Source organism: Bombina bombina, chromosome 1, assembly GCF_027579735.1.
Source record: "Bombina bombina isolate aBomBom1 chromosome 1, aBomBom1.pri, whole genome shotgun sequence".
NCBI classification, from domain to species: Eukaryota; Metazoa; Chordata; class Amphibia; order Anura; family Bombinatoridae; genus Bombina; species Bombina bombina.
This window is the reverse complement of record NC_069499.1, coordinates 918803131-918825371: the sequence shown is the minus strand read 5'-3', so window position 1 is coordinate 918825371 and position 22241 is coordinate 918803131. Positions and strand designations below refer to the sequence as shown.

Here is a 22241-nt window from a genome sequence, read left to right as displayed (position 1 = left end):
CTACATCTCCTGTCACGTGAATGATGACGCGATGCGTGCCAAGCCTCGTTTTAGGTTCTGTATATTTTTTTATTGGTCAGCTGGTGACAGTTGTTTTGAGGCTTGCGATCTCCCTTGTCATGTGATATTCATTGAATGTCATGGCGGCAGGTTTGGTCTTAGCTGTTCTGTGGTTCCTGAACCCGGTGCTGGGGAGCAATGACACACGGCCCAACATCCTTCTGCTGCTGATGGACGATGTGAGAGAACCTGCGGGGACAAAGCTATATGGCTAGTGCAGTGTTTTACTGTAATGTGCTGCTTATTACACTGATTCATTATGCTGGTGGTGACTTGTCTACAGGGCTTGCACTCTAATACATATGTCATGAGATTAGTGCATTTTGTTGTGCTTTGTGCATATTTTGAGGTTCAGAATTTAGGGATATATATCACTATATTGAAGTACTAATATAATTAATAACATATTATTATAGATTATTTTAAGGTTTAAACATTGTTTATAAGTATTAGTTTGGTAAGCTAAAGATTATGTTACATACATTCTTCTTTTAGCTGTTTGTATCTGTAGAACTACATATCTTATTTGTCATCTATATTATTTGTTACCTACAGTACATATAGATTGACAAACATCTGCATTATTTAATCTGATTCTAGAGATCATGTTACAAGTACCATATTAATCCGTTAGCCTGGTGCAATTTTTATTTAAGGCAGTAATAAAGGGAATCACATTTTTAGTCTCCTGGGATTACTAAATTTACAGTTCAGTTTCATATAGCTGATGCTGTTTTCTTTGTTAGTATGTTAGTATGTTTTATTTTATTGACAATTGAATGGCAGATATGTGGCTAAATGTCATAATTTGATTGCTTTTGGTTAAATTAAAATATAATATTGCTATAGTATAAACTTATTATAATTTCAAAAGCTCATTTTGCAAGTTGTGTGCTTTAGCCAACATATTTTTCTAGCCCTCTTATATTAACACATGCAAGTGTACTTTGGTAAAGCTTGGGGAATGGGTTTACCCAGTAGAAATCAATGTTATGGTAAAAATTATTAAAATTGTATATACATGCCTATATAACTGAGTGTTAAACAGTTGGGAAGGAAGGATTACACAAGCAGTATAAAGATACAGATCTTTAAACAGTAACAGTAATAAGGTATCTGCACTAGATACATTGACTTTCAGTATGGAAAAAAAAGCTTAATAAAACCTTTTACCTTATTCACACCTTGTTACTTTATTAGTTAAAAGAGGTTTAATACCCATGTTGACTAAATAATTGCAACCACATTATAGTAGCTAAGATTTAGGGAAAAATAATTAGCACTGTTAGCCCAGACTCCTAAAACGTTACTCCTTCAGGTTGTCATTTAAACTGATGTAATAATAAATAAAAAGTGCAATTGGTATGGATGCTAATTGGCTGCTAATATTCTAAATCAGGGTTCTTCCAACTTTTTTCCCATGACCCAGTGCCATGATACCACATACCTTCGCGACCCTATTTTTATGCTTGGTCTGAAAATTTCTGAAGTAACCTACAACAAGAGCTGCAATTTTTGGCAAAGTGATTAAAATGTGTGCATACTTTATTCCTGATTGTAGTCAAACTTAAAAGTTTTGTAAAAGGTAATAATACACACCCTACACGCTCTCATATAACACACTGTACACACTCTTATATAGCACTCACACTCTCATAACACACACACACACACTCTCATACAATACACACTCTCTCTCTTACAACAAACACACACACTTATACAACACTCTCTCTGTCTCATACAACACAGACACACACTTATACAACATACACACATACACTCTGCTGCTGGTATAACAAGTCATTGCAAACACATTATGAGGAAACAACTTTTACAGTACAATGTACCTTATAACGCATGTTTTCCATGTCCCTGTATTGTGCCTTTATGAACATAATTTCTCTCTATCTCCTAACAATTAAGACAAAAATACTTTCCATGTATAGAAAAATCCATGGAACCCAGACTTTTTTCTTCTTCTTCTTCTTAAAGGGACAAGGAACCCAATTTTTTTTTTTGTGATTCAGATAGAGCATGCAATTTTAAGCAACTTTCTAATTTACTCCTATTATCAAATTTTCTTAATTCTCTTAGTAACTTTATTTGAAATGCAAGAATGTAAGTTTAGATGCCGGCCCATTTTTGGTGAACAACCTGGGTCGTTCTTGCTGATTGGTGGATAAATTCATCCACCAATAAAAAAAGTGCTGTCCAAAGTTCTGAACCCAAAAAAGCTTAGATGCATTCTTTTTCAAATAAAGATAGCAAGAGAACGAATAAAAATTGATAATAGGAGTCAACTAGAAAGTTGCTTAAAATTGCATGCTCTATCTGAATCACGAAAGAAGAAATTTGGGTTCAGTGTCCCTTTAAGCTTTATTAGTTTTATCTATCAATTATTACTTTTAGTTTGCTAAGCATTCTGCTTGGCACAAACTGCCTTGTATGAATTATATCATTGTGTTCACCTTTTTGTATAGATTTTATTTTTCAGTGAGTTTCAAACTATTTTTTTCTTTACTTTTTCCCACCCTACCCTTCCAAGATGGGATGGGGAGATCTAGGAATATTTGGTGAACCCTCTAAGGAGACTCCTAATTTGGATCAGATGGCAGCAGAAGGGATGATTTTTCCAGATTTCTACACAGCTAACCCTCTGTGCTCCCCATGTGAGTGACTGTTCTAAAAATAAATTATAGTTTCCTACAGAGCCAATGCTCTTAGTAATTCTGAATTTAATTTTAAAGGATATTAAGCACCTCTTACTTTTTGGGAAAAAATAGTATTTGTTCCACACTCCCTAGAGAGGCCAAAAAGCAAAATCTGTAATCTGAAAATCAAATAGCTGGTTTAGGTAAATTGTAGCATTGTGAAACCTAGCTTAGAGGTTTTGCTTTTTGGCTTCTTTGGTGTGCTTGAGACAAAGCACAATTTTTTACACAAAAACAAGAAGCGTTTAAAGGGACATGAAACCCAACATTTTTTCTTTTTCTTATTTTTCATGATTCAAATAGAGCATGTGATTTTAAACAACTTTCCAATTTACTTCTTTTATCCAATTTGCTTCATTTTCTTTGTATTCTTTTTTTGAAGGAGCAGCTATGCACTAACTGGGAGCTAACTGAAGACATCTGGTGAACTAATGAAAAGAGGCATTTTTGTGCAGCCACCAATCAGCAGCTAGCTCCCAGTAATGCATTGCTGCGCTTGAGCCTACCTAGATAAGCTTTTCAACTAAGGATACCTTATGGCTACTATATTTTATTAATGGTGGGGTGTGTGTGTGTATATGTATGTATGTGTGTGTGTGTATGTATGTATGTATGTATGTGTGTGTGTGTGTGTATATATATATATATATATATATATATATATATATATATATATATATATATATATATATATATATATATATATATATATATACTCCTAATTTGCTCAAGTGTTTTAAACTCTCTGTGACAGCAGTGTTTGCATTAATGTATAACATTGCTACAAACGTTGACGCAAACACTGCTTCCATAGTGTGTTAAAGGGACAGTAAAGTCAAAATTAAAAATTCATGACTCAGATAGAACGTGCAATTTTGCAACTTTCCATTTTATTTGTATTATCCAATTTGCTTCATTCTCTCTCTGTATCCTTTATTGAAAAGCATTCCAAGGTTGGCTCAGTAGCAGCATTGCAGTGCTGGGAGCTACATACTGTTTGGTGGGTGCACATATATGCCTGTTGTCATTGGCTGGCCAGTGTGTTTAGCTAGCTCCCAGTAGTGCATTGCTGCTCCTTCAACAAAGGATTCCAAGTATGTAAGTTGGACTGGCACAGCGCCTCACCACGCAGTCACACTCGATCCACTATGACCTGCAGGTGAAAGAACACTGTTGGTAAGTGGTTTCAAATACAATCATATATCGTACCCTCATTAATTGATTATACTGAGCCTGTTTAACTCTTGCCTAACCACCTAAAAAGATTATTAAGGAAACTTTATCGACAAGACTTTAAAAAAACAGTCAGTTCGTTCTTCCAACCTACAGAACTACAAACCTTTCCTTCTCATCCAGAATCACCCCTTAAACACAAACCCTTTCAACCATCTACTGCTATTCAAATACCTCAAGATTTATTGGCATCTTTAGCTTCCAAACAAAATGTATCAGACATAGTACGAGTATGCTTGAGAGAGGAACTTTCTGACTTCAGACATGACATGCAGACCCCAGCATTCCGAATAGAGGCTTTAGAAGATGGAAATACTTCTGAGAGAGGACATTGAACAGATGACCCAACGCTTGCAATACCAAGAAATTATCTCAGATCTTCCAAGACAAATTAGAAGATATTAAAAATAGAAGCCGAAGGAAGAATCTAAGACTTTAAGAGGTGAATTCCTGAGTATTTTTCAACAAAATCCTTCCTTCTTATCTACAATCTTTGTTTGCTAATTTAAAAGGCCACCAGGAATATCCACAAATATTATGGGACAGGGCGCATACATCTCTTCACCCTAAACCTGCTACGTCTGATTCTCCAAGAGACCTCATCATCAAGTTTGTTAACCTTTCAGATAAATAGGAAATAATGAATCTTGCCAGAAAACAGCCAGTTAAATTCAAAGGTAACACAATCCAGTTTTTCCTGCTTTGTATCATGTATGCTAACCTGAAACACGATACAGTTGTCAAACAATAGGCAATATTACTGATCCGTGAGTGTGCACTGCTTCTGTCACAGACTGTGAGAACCTGAGCTCCAAGATGGCAGCCCTCAGCACAAAGGGGCTGAGCCTCAGTATCTGGCACGTTTAAGATATTAAAATAGAACGGATTTGAAAAGAGCTGAAAAATGCAATAACATAGTGTGTAGTTACTATTCTTTTGTAGTTGTGCACAGCAGTTTGATGTCCCTTTAATAAGATATTATGATATGAATATGCAAGCCAACTCACTACCTCCCACTCTTAATGTGGAGTCCCTAGAAGGCTTATCCAATAACATTGGAGGCCATTAAATCTATGTTAACTGCTCATGATTCTCTGACTAAGAGATATGACAGGTCTACTACAGAGTTGAAGAGCAACATAGCCTCCATAGGGGAAATGCACGATGCTTTAGAATGAAAACAGGAGTATCTGATTGTGGACCACACTATCTTATTCACAAACCTGGGCTGAACAAATATCCCTACTGGAAACAAAACTGGCCTGGAGGACAGACCCAGACAGAATGTCAGATTAAGGAGAAAACCTGAGACAGGTTTAACCACAAGACCTCCACAACTATTTAAAAGGACTGTTTATTGAAGCTTTAGGCCAAGTACCAGATACAGAGTGCCTTACAATAGAGCCCACAGTAGACAGTCCAAGAGACATCATAGTGAGAGAAACATCCTTGAGAGCTGTGAAAACAGGGGAGCTGTACATTCCACTAAATGATAATTGTTTTTTGTATATTAATCACCAGCTTTCTAGCTCTGTATATTGGTGGACAGTGCTGGAATCACCCCTAAAAATCCCCTGTTACGTATCCATGTCAGCATCAAGGATTACGAGTCCGGAAAACACAGTTGGAAACCACGTCATAGACGGGCAACGAGCAAAGGTCAGTAATCGGCTAGTAGGTGAAAGAAGTAGTTTGGCGTATCCTGTGCTTGGTGAATAACGAAGCATCAGTGGTTACTGGGACACATCCTGCGCCAATGCCGAGGTAACGAGCCCGTGTGAAGCTCCTGGTTAAACGGTAGAAATAAGCTGTTCTTGCATATTATTGGAATACTGCTGTGGTTAAGCAGTTTGTAACAGAGGGTGAGGGTTGATGATCCCTTGAATTAGACGCACATTACATTAATGTAACTCTGGATATAATTTCTTCTATCTTTGTAATCGTTACTTTAGGCAATGAAGAACTATTGTTCCTGAGGTGACAAAACACAGTTCCTTAAAGTTAAAGGGATAGTAAACACCAAAAATGGTATTGTTTAAAAAGATAGATAATCCCTTTATTTACTATTCCCCAGTTTTGCATAACCAAAACTTTTTACCTCTGTAATTACCTTGTATCTAAGCTTCTGCTGACTGCCTCCTTATCTCAGATCTTTTGACAGACTTGCATTTCAGGCAATTAGTGCTTACTCCTCAATAACTTCACGTTCCTGAGCACAGTGTTATCTATATGAAACACATGAACTAACGCCCTCTAGCAGTGAAAAGCTGTCAACTGTATTCAGATTAGAGGTGGCCTTCAAGGACTTAAAAATTAGCATATGAGCCTACCTAGGTTTAGCTTTCAACTAAGAATTACAAGAACAAAGCAAATTTGATGATGATAAAAGTAAATTTAGAAAATTGTTTAAAATGGCATGCCCTATCTGAATCATGAAAGTTTAATTTGGACTTTACTGAGATACACTTTCTACTGTAATGTGGTGTTCTATATCCTTTTTAAGTTATTTATTACTTTACATTAAACTGTTAATCTGCTGTTTACTGATATTGCTTTGACCAAGTTATACTTGGGTTGGAATTCCTGGATTTTCTATGATTAATACCAATATGTATTGAAGATAAGTATATTTACAAAAAGCTATTCTGTTTAATATTGTAAAGCTTGAGGAGTACTAGATAGAAAAAGATAATAATAGTAAAAATGGGAGGAGTCAAGGAGGAAGGAAAAAATGTGTTCCCCCTATGTTTAGGTAGAAATTATGGTTCTTACTAAAATTGCTTATCTTTTTAGATGCCTTCCAATTAAGATTCCTCTATCTATCCCTCTCAAGTTCCAAGCTCTAATTAATAAGTATTTAGGGGGGTGGTAACAAAACCTAGAATTAGTAGGGGTGGTAACAAAACCTAGAATTGGATCAGGGATTTTACATTCTACCATTGAGACAAGGGCAATTGATCTCCCAAATATTTAATACTATTAGGAAGACACTCTTCTTTCTTATGTGTTTTTACAAGTTATTGACTATATGGCACCGAATACCTTTGAAATTGCATAAAATGTTCCCGACATGATTTGTTGTGGAGGGGATGCAACAACATTTTGGTGATCATATTTATATATATATATATTTAGAGCTGCACTCAGCTGAGACAGAACAAAAGCTAGAATAACTTGAACTTCCATGCCCGTTCATTTTCAGTGCCACTCGGGGTACATACTCTGTTAGCACATTTTGCCTTTTCACAGAAAAAAAATATCCTATAGCATATCAGTCTGGCCCTGCCCAATGACAGTCCAGAACCGAAATACAAGGAAATTCTTCTCTGAACAAGAGAAACTACAAACCCCGGGCGTATGTTTCGGCCTTCTGTGGACCTCATCAGTGAGGTGCAGTTGCATTCATTAATAAATAAATAAATATATATATATATATATATATATATATATATATATATATATATATATATATATATATATATATATATATATATATATATATATATATATATATATATTTTGCCACTAAGCTCACTATGGCTAGATGCTGGAAACAGACGCCCCCCATCTTGGCAGAGTATACTAGACCTCCTCAAGCTTCTAAAGACAATGAAACAATATGTATATAAATCTTGTCTCCAATCAGACTTATATTATTATATTTGGGAACCCTGTGATAATATAGGAGGTGAAAAATATGATGTGTACTAGGTTGCCAAAAGAGTCATGGGAGGAGAGAAAAGCCCTCCCATCCCCTTATTTTATTGTCTCTCTTGTGTTTTGTATATCCTCTCTCTTGTACCCCTATATATATATATATATATATATATATATAACAATAGTAAAGTCCAGCACCAATTTTCCTTTTCTGTTAATGGGTGCAAGCTGCCTCTGTCTCACCCTGACAGATAATAATATAGAAATGGCTGCAGCACTCCAAATTTCTTTTTATAATTTTTATTACAAGCAGTGAAATACAGGCGACGTTTCGGGCCTCTGCCCTTTCTCAAGCCAAGTGATTAATACATAATTCAAACCCACCTTTTATAGGCTGTGCATGTGACAAAAAACAGGTGTAGTGTGTTTCAAAATTTTTTGAATGTTTAAATTTTAAAGGAACGGTATCTGTTGCAACATTTACCATGTTTTCTTCATTTTTTTCAATAACATAGATAGAATTGTGTAACTTTTGTGTTCAGTTCTAGATTGAAAAAATACACTATACAGGGAGTGCAGAATTATTAGGCAAATGAGTATTTTGACCACATCATCCTCTTTATGCATGTTGTCTTACTCCAAGCTGTATAGGCTCGAAAGCCTACTACCAATTAAGCATATTAGGTGATGTGCATCTCTGTAATGAGAAGGGGTGTGGTCTAATGACATCAACACCCTATATCAGGTGTGCATAATTATTAGGCAACTTCCTTTCCTTTGGCAAAATGGGTCAAAAGAAGGACTTGACAGGCTCAGAAAAGTCAAAAATAGTGAGATATCTTGCAGAGGGATGCAGCACTCTTAAAATTGCAAAGCTTCTGAAGCGTGATCATCGAACAATCAAGCGTTTCATTCAAAATAGTCAACAGGGTCACAAGAAGCGTGTGGAAAAACCAAGGCGCAAAATAACTGCCCATGAACTGAGAAAAGTCAAGCGTGCAGCTGCCAAGATGCCACTTGCCACCAGTTTGGCAATATTTCAGAGCTGCAACATCACTGGAGTGCCCAAAAGCACAAGGTGTGCAATACTCAGAGACATGGCCAAGGTAAGAAAGGCTGAAAGACGACCACCACTGAACAAGACACACAAGCTGAAACGTCAAGACTGGGCCAAGAAATATCTCAAGACTGATTTTTCTAAGGTTTTATGGACTGATGAAATGAGAGTGAGTCTTGATGGGCCAGATGGATGGGCCCGTGGCTGGTTTGGTAAAGGGCAGAGAGCTCCAGTCCGACTCAGACGCCAGCAAGGTGGAGGTGGAGTACTGGTTTGGGCTGGTATCATCAAAGATGAGCTTGTGGGGCCTTTTCGGGTTGAGGATGGAGTCAAGCTCAACTCCCAGTCCTACTGCCAGTTTCTGGAAGACACCTTCAAGCAGTGGTACAGGAAGAAGTCTGCATCCTTCAAGAAAAACATGATTTTCATGCAGGACAATGCTCCATCACACGCGTCCAAGTTCACCACAGCGTGGCTGGCAAGAAAGTTGTTACGGTTGCCTCCAGGCTGGCTGGAAGTTGGACCGTAGAAAAGGATGCTCCTAGCGCTCACCAAAGAATCATCAGCACCATAGTCAGCAATCCCTGTAGTGATATTAGCTGAATCCTACAAACATGAGTCAAAGCTTCAAGTTAGAGGGTCAACATAGGTCTGATGTGCTGGAGCACACAGCCTGCTTTTTATTGAGGTTACATGCAAACAGGACACTCTCAGGGGGAGGCATAAAATCCCCCATCACACATTTGATATTAGATAGAGACACTCCCTTTGACAGGCCACAACAGCAGATAACATTACACACAAGAAAACAATGCAGTCCACCTTATCAATACTAGTCTGATTAGACAATGGGAAAGTCACTAAACCTAATTAGAGCTGATCCCAGCAGACTTGTATTTAGAATAGGTTTCTTGAAGCTGAACAAAATTTAACTCTTAATGGCACACAATGAAACTGAACCAAGTGGGAGAAAGCCAGGGACAAGTCATTTCACAGGTCTGGGGACATAGTCTTAAAGGGGCATTGTTCATCAAAGTCACAATATGTCCCCAGATGGTTCTTAAAGGGCCACACACACCCAACAAAAGTCAATATGTCCTCAGGGGCACAATCTTCCAGGGGCCATAGTCATGTGGAAGGAGGCTGGCAAATAGGCTTCTCCAAAATCCAGGGAAGCAGGGCAATTTTTCATTTAAAGGGCCAGTTACAAACAGCAGTTTGTAACATATCTCCCCTTTTGGAGGGAGACTAACCAGGCACCTGACCTTCTGCCGGTCAGTGCCCAAGTTAGTCTCGCAACCCACCCACAAATAATCGCTAGCAGCAAAGTAGCCCCCCCACAATACGTAGTACTGGCCTGTAAGTTCCAGGTTGTAGGATGAAAGTGTAGCATCCTCGGCCTTCCTGGCGCAGCTGGGCAAATAGCTGAAGGTACTTGGGGGGCAGAGGCCAGCGGCACTCTGCCCTGGTGCCAGCACTTCTGCTGGGGGAATTGGGGCATAGTCCTGCCCGGTGGCAAAGGGAACGTGGGGGTCAGTGGGGGTTAACATCTCCACTGTTAACCCTGGGCCCAAGTTAGGAGTTAGCTGGGGAGGGGGAGATTGGCTTACCTCCTCCTCCTGATACTCCGGCGGCCGTTGGGAAGGGAGGTCGATGCTCTCCTCTTCCTGTGGAACATGCTGCGGCTGGGGAGAGAGACCGGTTGTCTCCTCTCCCTGGAAGGCACACTCCGGCTGGGGAGGGAGGTCGATGCTCTCCCCTCCCTGTAGCTGGGTCTGTCGCTGGGGATCTGGGCCGCCTGCCCAGCATCCCTGTAGGGCCGGTAGAGAGACTGCGGTCCCATCTCCACCTGCCTGCTGGGGGTCCTCCCAGGACCAGTCTATGAGGCCTGCTGCCTCTGGTATCTCTGGTTGGGGTTGGGGAAGGAGACCGGTTGTCTCTTCCCTCTGCACAGTATACTGCCACTGGGGAGGGAGGTCGCTGCTCTCCTCTCCCTGTGGAACATGCTGCGGCTGGGGAGAGAGACCAGGTGTCCATACCCTCAAACTCCACAGTTGGCGCTCAAAGGCTCGTGCCGCTTTGTTCTCCGTATCCAATTCCCGGATGATGCGACTGACTACCTCCTGCGCAGGGTCTGGACCATATCGGACTAGCCGCCTCTTTACCTCTGGAACGAAATCCGCGCCCTCATAGCGACGGATCAGGTTGAGGTGCTCTTCACAGGGTTCTGAATAGTGTCTTGTCAGCTCCATGCTGCTGTAGGTAGGGACGCTGCGCAGTGGCTAGCGTTGCCCTCAATTACTCTCCTACGATACCAGTGCTGTTGTGGTGCTGCTCCTTGCGCTAGGACGCCAATCCCACCGCTGCCGCCAAATGTTACGGTTGCCTCCAGGCTGGCTGGAAGTTGGACCGTAGAAAAGGATGCTCCTAGCGCTCACCAAAGAATCATCAGCACCATAGTCAGCAATCCCTGTAGTGATATTAGCTGAATCCTACAAACATGAGTCAAAGCTTCAAGTTAGAGGGTCAACATAGGTCTGATGTGCTGGAGCACACAGCCTGCTTTTTATTGAGGTTACATGCAAACAGGACACTCTCAGGGGGAGGCATAAAATCCCCCATCACACATTTGATATTAGATAGAGACACTCCCTTTGACAGGCCACAACAGCAGATAACATTACACACAAGAAAACAATGCAGTCCACCTTATCAATACTAGTCTGATTAGACAATGGGAAAGTCACTAAACCTAATTAGAGCTGATCCCAGCAGACTTGTATTTAGAATAGGTTTCTTGAAGCTGAACAAAATTTAACTCTTAATGGCACACAATGAAACTGAACCAAGTGGGAGAAAGCCAGGGACAAGTCATTTCACAGGTCTGGGGACATAGTCTTAAAGGGGCATTGTTCATCAAAGTCACAATATGTCCCCAGATGGTTCTTAAAGGGCCACACACACCCAACAAAAGTCAATATGTCCTCAGGGGCACAATCTTCCAGGGGCCATAGTCATGTGGAAGGAGGCTGGCAAATAGGCTTCTCCAAAATCCAGGGAAGCAGGGCAATTTTTCATTTAAAGGGCCAGTTACAAACAGCAGTTTGTAACAAAAGTGTATAAAAGAAGAAAATCTAATGACATGGCCTCCTTGTTCACCTGATCTGAACCCCATTGAGAACCTGCGGTCCATCATCAAATGTGAGATTTACAAGGAGGGAAAACAGTACACCTCTCTGAACAGTGTCTGGGAGGCTGTGGTTGCTGCTGCACGCAATGTTGATGGTGAACAGATCAAAACACTGACAGAATCCATGGATGGCAGGCTTTTGAGTGTCCTTGCAAAGAAAGGTGGCTATATTGGTCACTGATTTGTTTTTGAATGTCAGAAATGTATATTTGTGAATGTTGAGATGTTATATTGGTTTCACTGGTAAAAATAAATAATTGAAATGGGTATATATTTGTTTTTTGTTAAGTTGCCTAATAATTATGCACAGTAATAGTCACCTGCACACACAGATATCCCCCTAAAATAGCTATAACTAAAAACAAACTAAAAACTACTTCCAAAACTATTCAACTTTGATATTAATGAGTTTTTTGGGTTCATTGAGAACATGGTTGTTGTTCAATAATAAAATTAATCCTCAAAAATACAACTTGCCTAATAATTCTGCACTCCCTGTATAAATAAACAATATAAACCATTAATAGTGAATTACGTGTAATTATTTGTTAGTGCATATATTGAATTACTAAAATAATAATTATTTTTGTTGTGACATTAATAAAAAAAAAATTAAACTAACAAATAAATTCTAATCTTGCAAGACATGTTAGTTTCATGATGGATGTTAAGGAGGACAATAATGCAAACAACTATAGCTACCCTTGGATAAATATGGATATAATATCATAATACATTCACAAGAGATCAGAAATAAATTCCATATGAACTACATTACTATTTTGTTCCAATCTTGATTTCATAATCTGATCATATTTTGTTGATTAAATATTCATTTCCTGTAATCCTTATTTCTTATGTAAATCTTGATCTAGATTATAAGGAAAAGAGTATACAATTATTAGTCACAATTTACAAGTTAAAGGAACAAGAACACATTATAATCTTTATTTAGTCTCTTAGGATACATACTTTCTAATCTATTGATCCATATTACTTCTCTCTGTTGTAATTTTCTTATCCTATCCTGACCTCTTCTCTGTATTGGGACTTGTTATATATTTTTTCACCAGTCTGAAGCACAATTCCTATCTATTCAACAAAACAACAAGCTATGGTAATCCAACAAGATGTGTTTACTTTCTCTGATGTGGAGGCTGCCGCTATAGCCACCTTGGTGAGAGGCCCCAGGGATTTTTTGGCTGTTCCTGATATGGAAATAAGTTCCAAACAGTGGGAAAGAGAAAAGAAAAAAGAAGTAAATTAGGAGTTACACTCCTCGACACAGAGTATTATAAATTACGCCGAATCCCAAGGGGACTGAGAGTGTCATTAAGACCGACACTATTTATGGAGGATAAAGAATATTGTTCAACCTTTGAAAAAATCCTAAATAAATGTTCCTTTTGATCTGATGATATTAACGATACAACGCATACAAAAGGAGATGCAGAGGATACAAACATTGGAAACAAGTTTACAAGAGAAATTATCTCTCTCTCTGACTTTACCAATTTGAAAACAGACATTGATACAAAATTGAAGGAATTTTTCGGAAAAGTAATGAAGAGAAAAAACAAAATAAATTCTCCAGAGATACGGACGATTACCTGAACGGTCACGTGTACAGATGGGAGTCTTGCGAGACGAGAGGGTACAGAGGTGGCGTCAGACGCCAAAGCCGTCGAGGAAGAGAACGCTCCACACGATCAGATGCCAGTGATACATCTCGGAGTAATTCAGCAGGGGACAACACCACAGTCCCAATCTTCTTTTTCCCAACAGGTGGCGAGACAAGACGGAGGAGGAGGGGCGGTCAAAAGTACCAGCGGAGTCGCAAGTTGGCCGCCGAGAGGACGTCGGATGAAACGGTAAACGATTTAGTGATAAATATATCACAAGTACCGTTTACTGAAAGGGAGATGAACTTGCTAAACAGAGGTCTGGGCTTTTGCCCAAGTAATACTATTAACCTTTTTGGACTTGGACATTGAATTGTATAGATTCTTTAGAAATTTACGTCTTAAAGCACATTTTTCAAGAGTGTCTGAAAATATTCCTCTTGGTAATGTTACTAATGTTGATTGTTTGAAATTATGTAATTATAACTTGACTGCTAAATCTGACTTTATACCACCAACAAATTATCATCCAGTGGAAACATACATTACACTTGTTAATCGGGACATGGAGAATCTTAAACATGATATTAGAACACATAAAGGTGTATCAATCAAATATAATTTGTCGGTAGAGGATAAGAAATCGTTAAGGGATATTTTAAATGATCCAGATATTATCATCAAACAAGCCGATAAGGGCGGAGCAATCGTAATAATGGATAAAGTTAAATATGTAGAAGAGATCAACAATCAATTAAGGGATATAGAGGTATATGAAAAATTAGAAAACAATCCTTTAAAATCTATACAAAAGGAACTTATGACGATTGTTAAGAAAGCTTTTGAAAACCAAATTATTGATCACAAGTTAAGAGTATTTGATTAAGAAAGAATGCATTACTCCTTTAATATATATACTCCCTAAAATTCACAAAAGCATTGTTAACCCTCCAGGCCGCCCCATAGTCGCCAGCATTGACTCCGTCCTATCTAATGTAGCCACCTTCCTGGATAGAATTTTTAAACCTATAGTATACAAATTAGTGTCATACATAGATGATTCTACTGAATTCTTGAACAAGTTAAACAAGATTACATACCATGCTCATCAACGTCCTATATTAGTTACACTAGATGTAAAAAATCTTTACACTAGTATCCCCCATTTGGGAGGCATAAAATCGGCTAGACAAAATCTCATAGCGGAGAAAATATATACTGACTTACAGATTGATTTTATAATTGAATTGCTTACATTGGTGCTAAATAACAATTACTTTCTATTTGGTGATGTCTATTATAGACAAAAGAAGGGCACCGCTATGGGTGCTAATATGGCGCCACCATACGCAGGCTTATATATGGGAACATATGAACAAGAATATGTATATTCAAATGAATTGTTCAGAAAATTTGCTAGCGTATGGTGGCGCTTTATAGACGATGTCTTCATGATATGGCTGGTGGACACAAATACCCTGAATTTATTTCTTACACAAATTAATGCCAACTCTGCCGACATTGAATTTACTATACAATATGATGAGAAATGTATTAGTTTTCTTGATGTGACAATATATATAGAAAATGATATCTTTAAAACAGACATTTTTGTCAAAAAAACAGATAGAAACACGTTTCTGTCTTATGACAGTTGTCACCCAGAGAATACCATAAAATCTTTACCCAAGTCTCAATACACAAGAGTATTGTCAGTGACGAAAAATCTTGTAAAAATAGGTTACAGGAAATGAGTAAAAGATTTGTACCAAAAAAAGTATTAGAGAATGAATTAAATAAGGTTTACTTAATTACATGAAATGAATTATTAATTAAGAAAACAAAAACTACACAGATGGATAGAATTTCTTTTATTAGTACATATAATAGTAACAGTAAACAAATAACTGGAGTAGTCAAAAAACATTGGCACATCTTAAGAAATAGTTATAAAGATGTAAAAGAGTTCCAAAATTTACACTATCGTATAAAAGACCTAGAAATTTCCAAGATTGTTTAGTTAAAACAGACATAGGAAGCAGTAAAATTAAAATGTTAACTTCAAGTAAGAAAGGTACTTTCCCATGTTATAACTGTTCACACTGCAGTAGTGTCATAAGAGGAGACAGAGTTGTATACCCCTATACAGGAAAACGGTATAATATCAATGGCTTATATACTTGCCAAACAGACTATGTGGTATATTTTATTAAAATGCCCTTGTGGTCTTATTTATATAGGGGAGACCAGCCAAAAAATTAAGGACAGACTTACTCAACATAAATATACCATACGTAAGGGAATTGTAGATATTCCAGTCTCAGCACATTTTAAAGAAAAAAATCATAATGTGAATCAATTAAGATTTCAAGTATTGAAACAAGTCCCAATACAGAGAAGAGGTCAGGATAGGATAAGAAAATTACAACAGAGAGAAGTAATATGGATCAATAGATTAGAAAGTATGTATCCTAAGGGACTAAATAAAGATTATAATTTGTTCTTGTTCCTTTAACTTGTAAATTGTAACTAATAATTGTATACTCTTTTCCTTATAATCAAGATTTACATAAGAAATAAGGATTACAGGAAATGAGTATTTAATCAACAAAATATGATCAGATTATGAAATCAAGATTGGAACAAAATAGTAATGTAGTTCATATGGAATTTATTTCTGATCTCTTGTGAATGTATTATGATATTATATCCATATTTATCCAAGGGTAGCTATAGTTGTTTGCATTATTGTCCTCCTTAACATCCATCATGAAACTAACATGTCTTGCAAGATTAGAATTTATTTGTTAGTTTATTTTTTTTTATTAATGTCACAACAAAAATAATTATTATTTTAGTAATTCAATATATGCACTAACAAATAATTACACGTAATTCACTATTAATGGTTTATATTGTTTATTTATATAGTGTATTTTTTTCAATCTAGAAATGAACACAAAAGTTACACAATTCTATTTATGTTATTGAAAAAAATGAAGAAAACATGGTAAATGTTGCAACAGATACTGTTCCTTTAAAATTTAAACATTCAAAATTTTTTGAAACACACTACACCTGTTTTTTGTCACATGCACAGCCTATAAAAGGTGGGTTTGAATTATGTATTAATCACTTGGCTTGAGAAAGGGCAGAGGCCCGAAACGTCGCCTGTATTTCACTGCTTGTAATAAAATTATAAAAAGAAATTTGGAGTGCTGCAGCTATATATATATATATATATATATATATATCAAAAAGTGAGCAACATGCGTTGACAAACGTAGCAAAGTTCAGGATTATTCAGTGTGCTAAGGGAGGCTGTCACCTTCGCGACATGCAGTGTTGTAGAAAGAAGATATATATATATATATATATATATATATATATATTTTAAATACAGTCCCCAAGAAACAAAACAGCGTATTTCTCCTTAGTTGCAGCACTGGTCTTAACATGCAGGCATCGTAGCGTATCCAAGAAAGACAGTTGCGACAATGGTAAGGCTTTAAATCCAACTGGATACTCAGAACCAGAAAGTGTTAACCGCATACACATTGAAATGGCCCAACTGTTTAGAAATATTCTCCCAGTCCCAACCTGACAGCTACTGTATCAGCAACAGCAATATAGCTCAGAGCCAAGTAAAAAGTACCTTATTTCCGGAGAAAAATATATAAAGTCAGGCCAAACAAACAGTTATGTAGACACGTTGCCATGCATGTATATGTACTCACAGTGCCAAGAATCCACAGTTTGCTAGGAAATGCTGTATTCAGAAAAGCCGGGTACAATCCCTGTAGTTTGATTCCGGGAAACACTGCTCAGCCTCTCACTACTGCACACGCCTCCTCCAACGCAGCGTAGTCATCAGGGTCAGCTGGAGCCCATGTCGGCCAGGACGTGCTTACGGAAGTGGAATCCCAGTATTCCACAGTAAAATGTGTAAAAAAATATTATCCAATGCTCGTCCACGGTAAGAGATAGAGTCACTCAGAATCCAGAGGTAAAAATGATAAAAAATAATCTTTATTGTGAATACTCCAAGGGATAAAACATGTACAAAAACGATCTCAGCTTAGAGACCGGTTTCGGCTCCACATGGCCGTAGTCATAGACACATAACAGGTGTTCAGAGAGAGCACCTGATATACCTGTTAACCACTCCCCAAATGGGAGTGGTATAAAAAAACATGATTAAAAACAAACTGATTACTCAAAGCTGTTGAGAAGAGGGATACAGAATGTATATATATACAAAAACTTACAATGGGTATTAGAAATATAGAACTAAGAACTTTAACAATAATGTAAATATAGCAGATAAGCTAAATAGTCATAAGGTGATAATGCAAAAACACCATTTACACTTTTGTGCATATATGTTTAAATATACATATAAGTTAGATTACATTGAATAGGCAAGAGACCAAACAAGGTGGAAAATGGACCTACTGCAAACACTGGGAAAATAATGATAATTTTACTATTAATATAGGGGAATAAAGTGAAATGTTGATATTGACATGAATATAAGCTAAACCATATCCCTGTATTAACCAATAATTCAGGGACCTGTACCTCAAACCCAGATTACCACAGGTGAGCTGCCAGTTATCTATATTTATGTTCTCATTCTAATAGAGGCATGTAAGACTCCATGAACTCACATTTTAAATAAGTAAAGACATAGAGTAAAGCACTATCTATGCCAATAGTTTATGATGTCAAATTCGGAGTTAAAACCCCCAGGTACCAGGCTACCGAGCCTGTGTATCCAATAAATCTCCTGTCTGGAGAGGATATGGAATTTATCACCACCCCTTGGTGGTGTAGACACTAACTCAATAGCCTGCCACCTGAGGTTTCCAACATCTCCCAAATGAACATCCAAGAAGTGTCTGGACAAAGCTGAAACAGCCCTCTCCTGAGAAACATAGGAAAGGTGTTCCCTGATTCGTTTGCCCACAGGCCTAGTGGTTCTGCCCACATATTGTTTGTTACACTGGGTGCACTCAATTAAATATATGACATATTTACTGCCACATTTAATGCAACCCCTAGTGTCAAAAACTTCTGATGTTCGTGCTGAGGTGAAGGTTTTGGAAACAAACATGTGGTCACATGACTTGCATGTCTTTTTGCCACACTTATATGTTCCTTTGACCTTCAACCATGAACTACCACTATCTTGTTGGGGCAACATACTAGGAGACAGAATGTTTCCCAGGGTCAAATTACGTTTATAAATGAAATTACAGCCATCATCCATAATTTCACGTAGTACTGTGTCTCCACGAAGGATAGGCAAATTTTTCTCTATCACCTTACAGACCTTGTCAAACTGGTTAGAAAAGGCAGTCACTAGAGTGGGTTTAATCTTAGTAGAAAGGTGATTCATCAGTTTATTATCTCTTTGCCGTCCATGGACACTTTTCCTGTCCATCACTGAGACTTCCGAAAAAGTCTTGTTAACCAATCTTTTGGGGTAACCCCTGGCCATCAGCCTGGATTTCAAATCCTCACTCTCCTCAAGAAAATCCTCTCTCCGGGAACAATTTCTTTTTAACCGCATGAACTGGCCTTTAGCAATGCCTTTAAAAACATGCCTGGGATGACTGCTTTTCGCATGCAGCAGCGTGTTACATCCAAATAATTGATACTAGTCTGATCCCACTCAAAGGTGAATCTCAGACCTACACTGTTGGCATTAAACATATCAACTAGTTTGTTTGCTTGATCTTGATTGCCTGACCAGATGACCAGCAGGTCATCAACAAAACTTAGGTATTTGACAATATACTATGTGTTATCTCTATTACCCCCAAAGACATGGAACCGCTCCCACCAACCCATAAACAGGTTAGCGTAGGAGGGGGCAAACTTAGCCCCCATAGCGGTTCCACGCCTCTGGAGGTAATACTTACTCTCAAACATAAAAAAGTTATGCTGGAGTAGAAAGTTAACCGCTCTCAGTACAAAATCCCTATGTTTAAGGGATAGATCAGTCTCCTTTCTCAGGAAATATGATACTGCTTGTAGACCATACTCATGGGGTATGGAGGAGTACAGGGACACCACATCTATGGTGATCCAACTATATCCCTCCTCCCAAGAGACATCCTCTAGCCTAGAGAGCACATGGGTCGTATCCTTTACAAAGCTTGGCAATTTCTGGACCAACGGTTGAAGGAATTGGTCCACCCACTTGGACAACGGCTCCAATAGGGAGCCAATTCCTGCCACTATGGGCCTACCCTGTACATCCACCAGGCTTTTATGGACTTTTGGCAGGTGGTGGAAGATGGGCATTACAGGACTGTCTACCAATAGACAATCATATGTCTGTTCATCAATAATGCCCATCTCCACCCCATCATCCAACAGGTCCCTCAGAATAGCCTTATACTGTGTTGTAGGATCCCTAGATAGTCCCATGTAGGCTTCAGGATCCTCTAGTTGTCTTAATGCCTCTTTAATGTAGATATCTTTGTCTAGCAAAACGACACTACCTCCCTTATCTGACTGGCGAATAACCACATCCTTGTTATTCTGTAATGTAGCTACTGCTTCCCTTTCCAGTCTAGATAAGTTAGATTGATGGTCATGTTTCCTAGATTTATCTAACAAAGTAAGATCTTCAATGACCCTCTTGTGAAAAACTTCCAGGCCTTTGCCCCTAGTATGTAAGGGATAAAAATTGGACCTGGATTTTAGTTTATGTTGTTTCTTGCCTGTTTGTGTGATAGATGGTCCATCCTCCTGTGTACCACCCAAGTCTTCCAGATCTATTAACGCGCAGGCATTACCAAACGATAAGTCAATATTGCTCATCTCCTGGTATTGTGTATTTACTTCTTCAGAGGTACTATTTGCAGATGTGGAGAAAAACTTCCTCAGGGTAAGATCCCTCACCATTTTGTTAACATCCAGTATAGTCTGGAATAAATCAAAGTCCCTAGATGGAACAAAATTCAGACCATACCCAAGACTTTTCTCTCAACATCTGTTATCTGATAGGTGGATAAATTTATTACAGAAAAATCATTCATTGATATCTGTGCCCCCTGGTGCTCCTGTTTTCTCTCACTGGGTACCTCTGAAACTGGGCATCTACTTCCTCTATCCTTCGAGGATGACCCCTCCCTCCCCCTCTGGGTTGTTTCGGGGCCCACTGAAAAACCTGTGTGTTAGGTCCTATGTCACTAGTCATGGACTCCCTAGTAGTACTAGATTGGGAATAGTGGGACCGTCCCCTTCTCTGGCGACCTCTCCCACCCCTCTTAGGGATAGCTCCCATTCCAGCTCCCTTAGGATCCTTTAAAATACTTTTAGGCATAGAATTAAGCTCTGTATTCTCCAAGAGTTCAGATATCTCTCCCTCAGAGCCCGAGCAGCCCTCCTCCTCAAAGCTGGATGCAAATCTGTCCTCATCGGTCTGCTCAGGCTCTGAGTCAGAGAAAGCAACCTGTTTGGATTCGGCCACTTTGCTAGATTTTTTATTTACCTTACTAAGTTTGTTTGATGTTATATCCTGACCTGAATTTTGAGCCATAGATCTTTTGCTAGGTGTTTGTGACCATGCCCTACCTCTCTGTCTTTTACGCCAAATATAAACTGTACCATTGCTGTAATCTTTTTGGTCTCGTATATATTTAGAATGTTTAATTTGGATAATTAATTTCTTAGATTCTTCCATAACATTCCTAAGTATAGCATCATATTCAGGGTAAACATTACACAACTTATACTTGTTCATTTCACCCTGCAAGGTGATTATCCTGTTCTTAACTTCTGCCAATAGTGTGTCCTTTATATTCTATCAATAAAGCTATAAGCTTAAGTGAACAATCCGTTAAAGCCTGATTCCATCGTTCAATGAATCCAGGGTCCTTTACATCGTAGGTAGGAAATTTATTAATCCTTAAACCTCTGGGAATCATTTTCATGTTAATATATTTAGATAAAATCCACTTATCCAATTTAAGCTTTTGTTCTTTTTTCTTCAAATTCTCCAAATCAAAAAAGAAATCTCCAAGTATTGTGTTAGGTGTATCACTTTCAAACACATCTGGTTTAGCTTATATTCATGTCAATATCAACATTTCACTTTATTCCCCTATATTAATAGTAAGATTATCATTATTTTCCCAGTGTTTGCAGTAGGTCCTTTTTCCACCTTGTTTGGTCTCTTGCCTATTCAATGTAATCTAACTTATATGTATATTTAAACATATATGCACAAAAGTGTAAATGGTGTTTTTGCATTATCACCTTATGACTATTTAGCTTATCTGCTATAGTTACATTATTGTTAAAGTTCTTAGTTCTATATTTCTAATACCCATTGTAAGTTTTTGTATATATATACATTCTGTATCCCTCTTCTCAACAGCTTTGAGTAATCAGTTTGTTTTTAATCATGTTTTTTTTTATACCACTCCCATTTGGGGAGTGGTTAACAGGTATATCAGGTGCTCTCTCTGAACACCTGTTATGTGTCTATGACTACGGCCATGTTGAGCCGAAACCGGTCAGACTTCACTAACTGTTCTCTTAGCTGAGATCGTTTTTGTACATGTTTTAACCCTTGGAGTATTCACAATAAAGATTATTTTTTATCATTTTTACCTCTGGATTCTGAGTGACTCTATCTCTTACCGTGGACGAGCATTGGATAATATTTTTATATATATATATATATATCC

The 22241-nt window shown here is 38.0% G+C and overlaps 1 protein-coding gene across 3 annotated transcripts in view; it reads left to right on the top strand.

The window, feature by feature from the left end:
• The first annotated feature begins 95 nt into the window (after window positions 1–95).
• GALNS (galactosamine (N-acetyl)-6-sulfatase) overlaps window positions 96–22241 on the top strand; it is a 100755-nt gene continuing 78609 nt past the window's right edge. Inside the window, exons 1-2 of one of the 3 annotated variants that reach the window (XM_053709287.1) lie at window positions 96–239; window positions 2609–2732. In XM_053709287.1, coding sequence (XP_053565262.1) covers window positions 141–239; window positions 2609–2732 — 223 coding nt within the window. In that variant the 5' untranslated portion in view covers window positions 96–140. Of the gene's footprint in view, window positions 240–1391; window positions 1646–2608; window positions 2733–22241 lie in introns of those variants that run through there. The other 2 variants (XM_053710020.1, XM_053710822.1) reach the window with 2 other exon arrangements.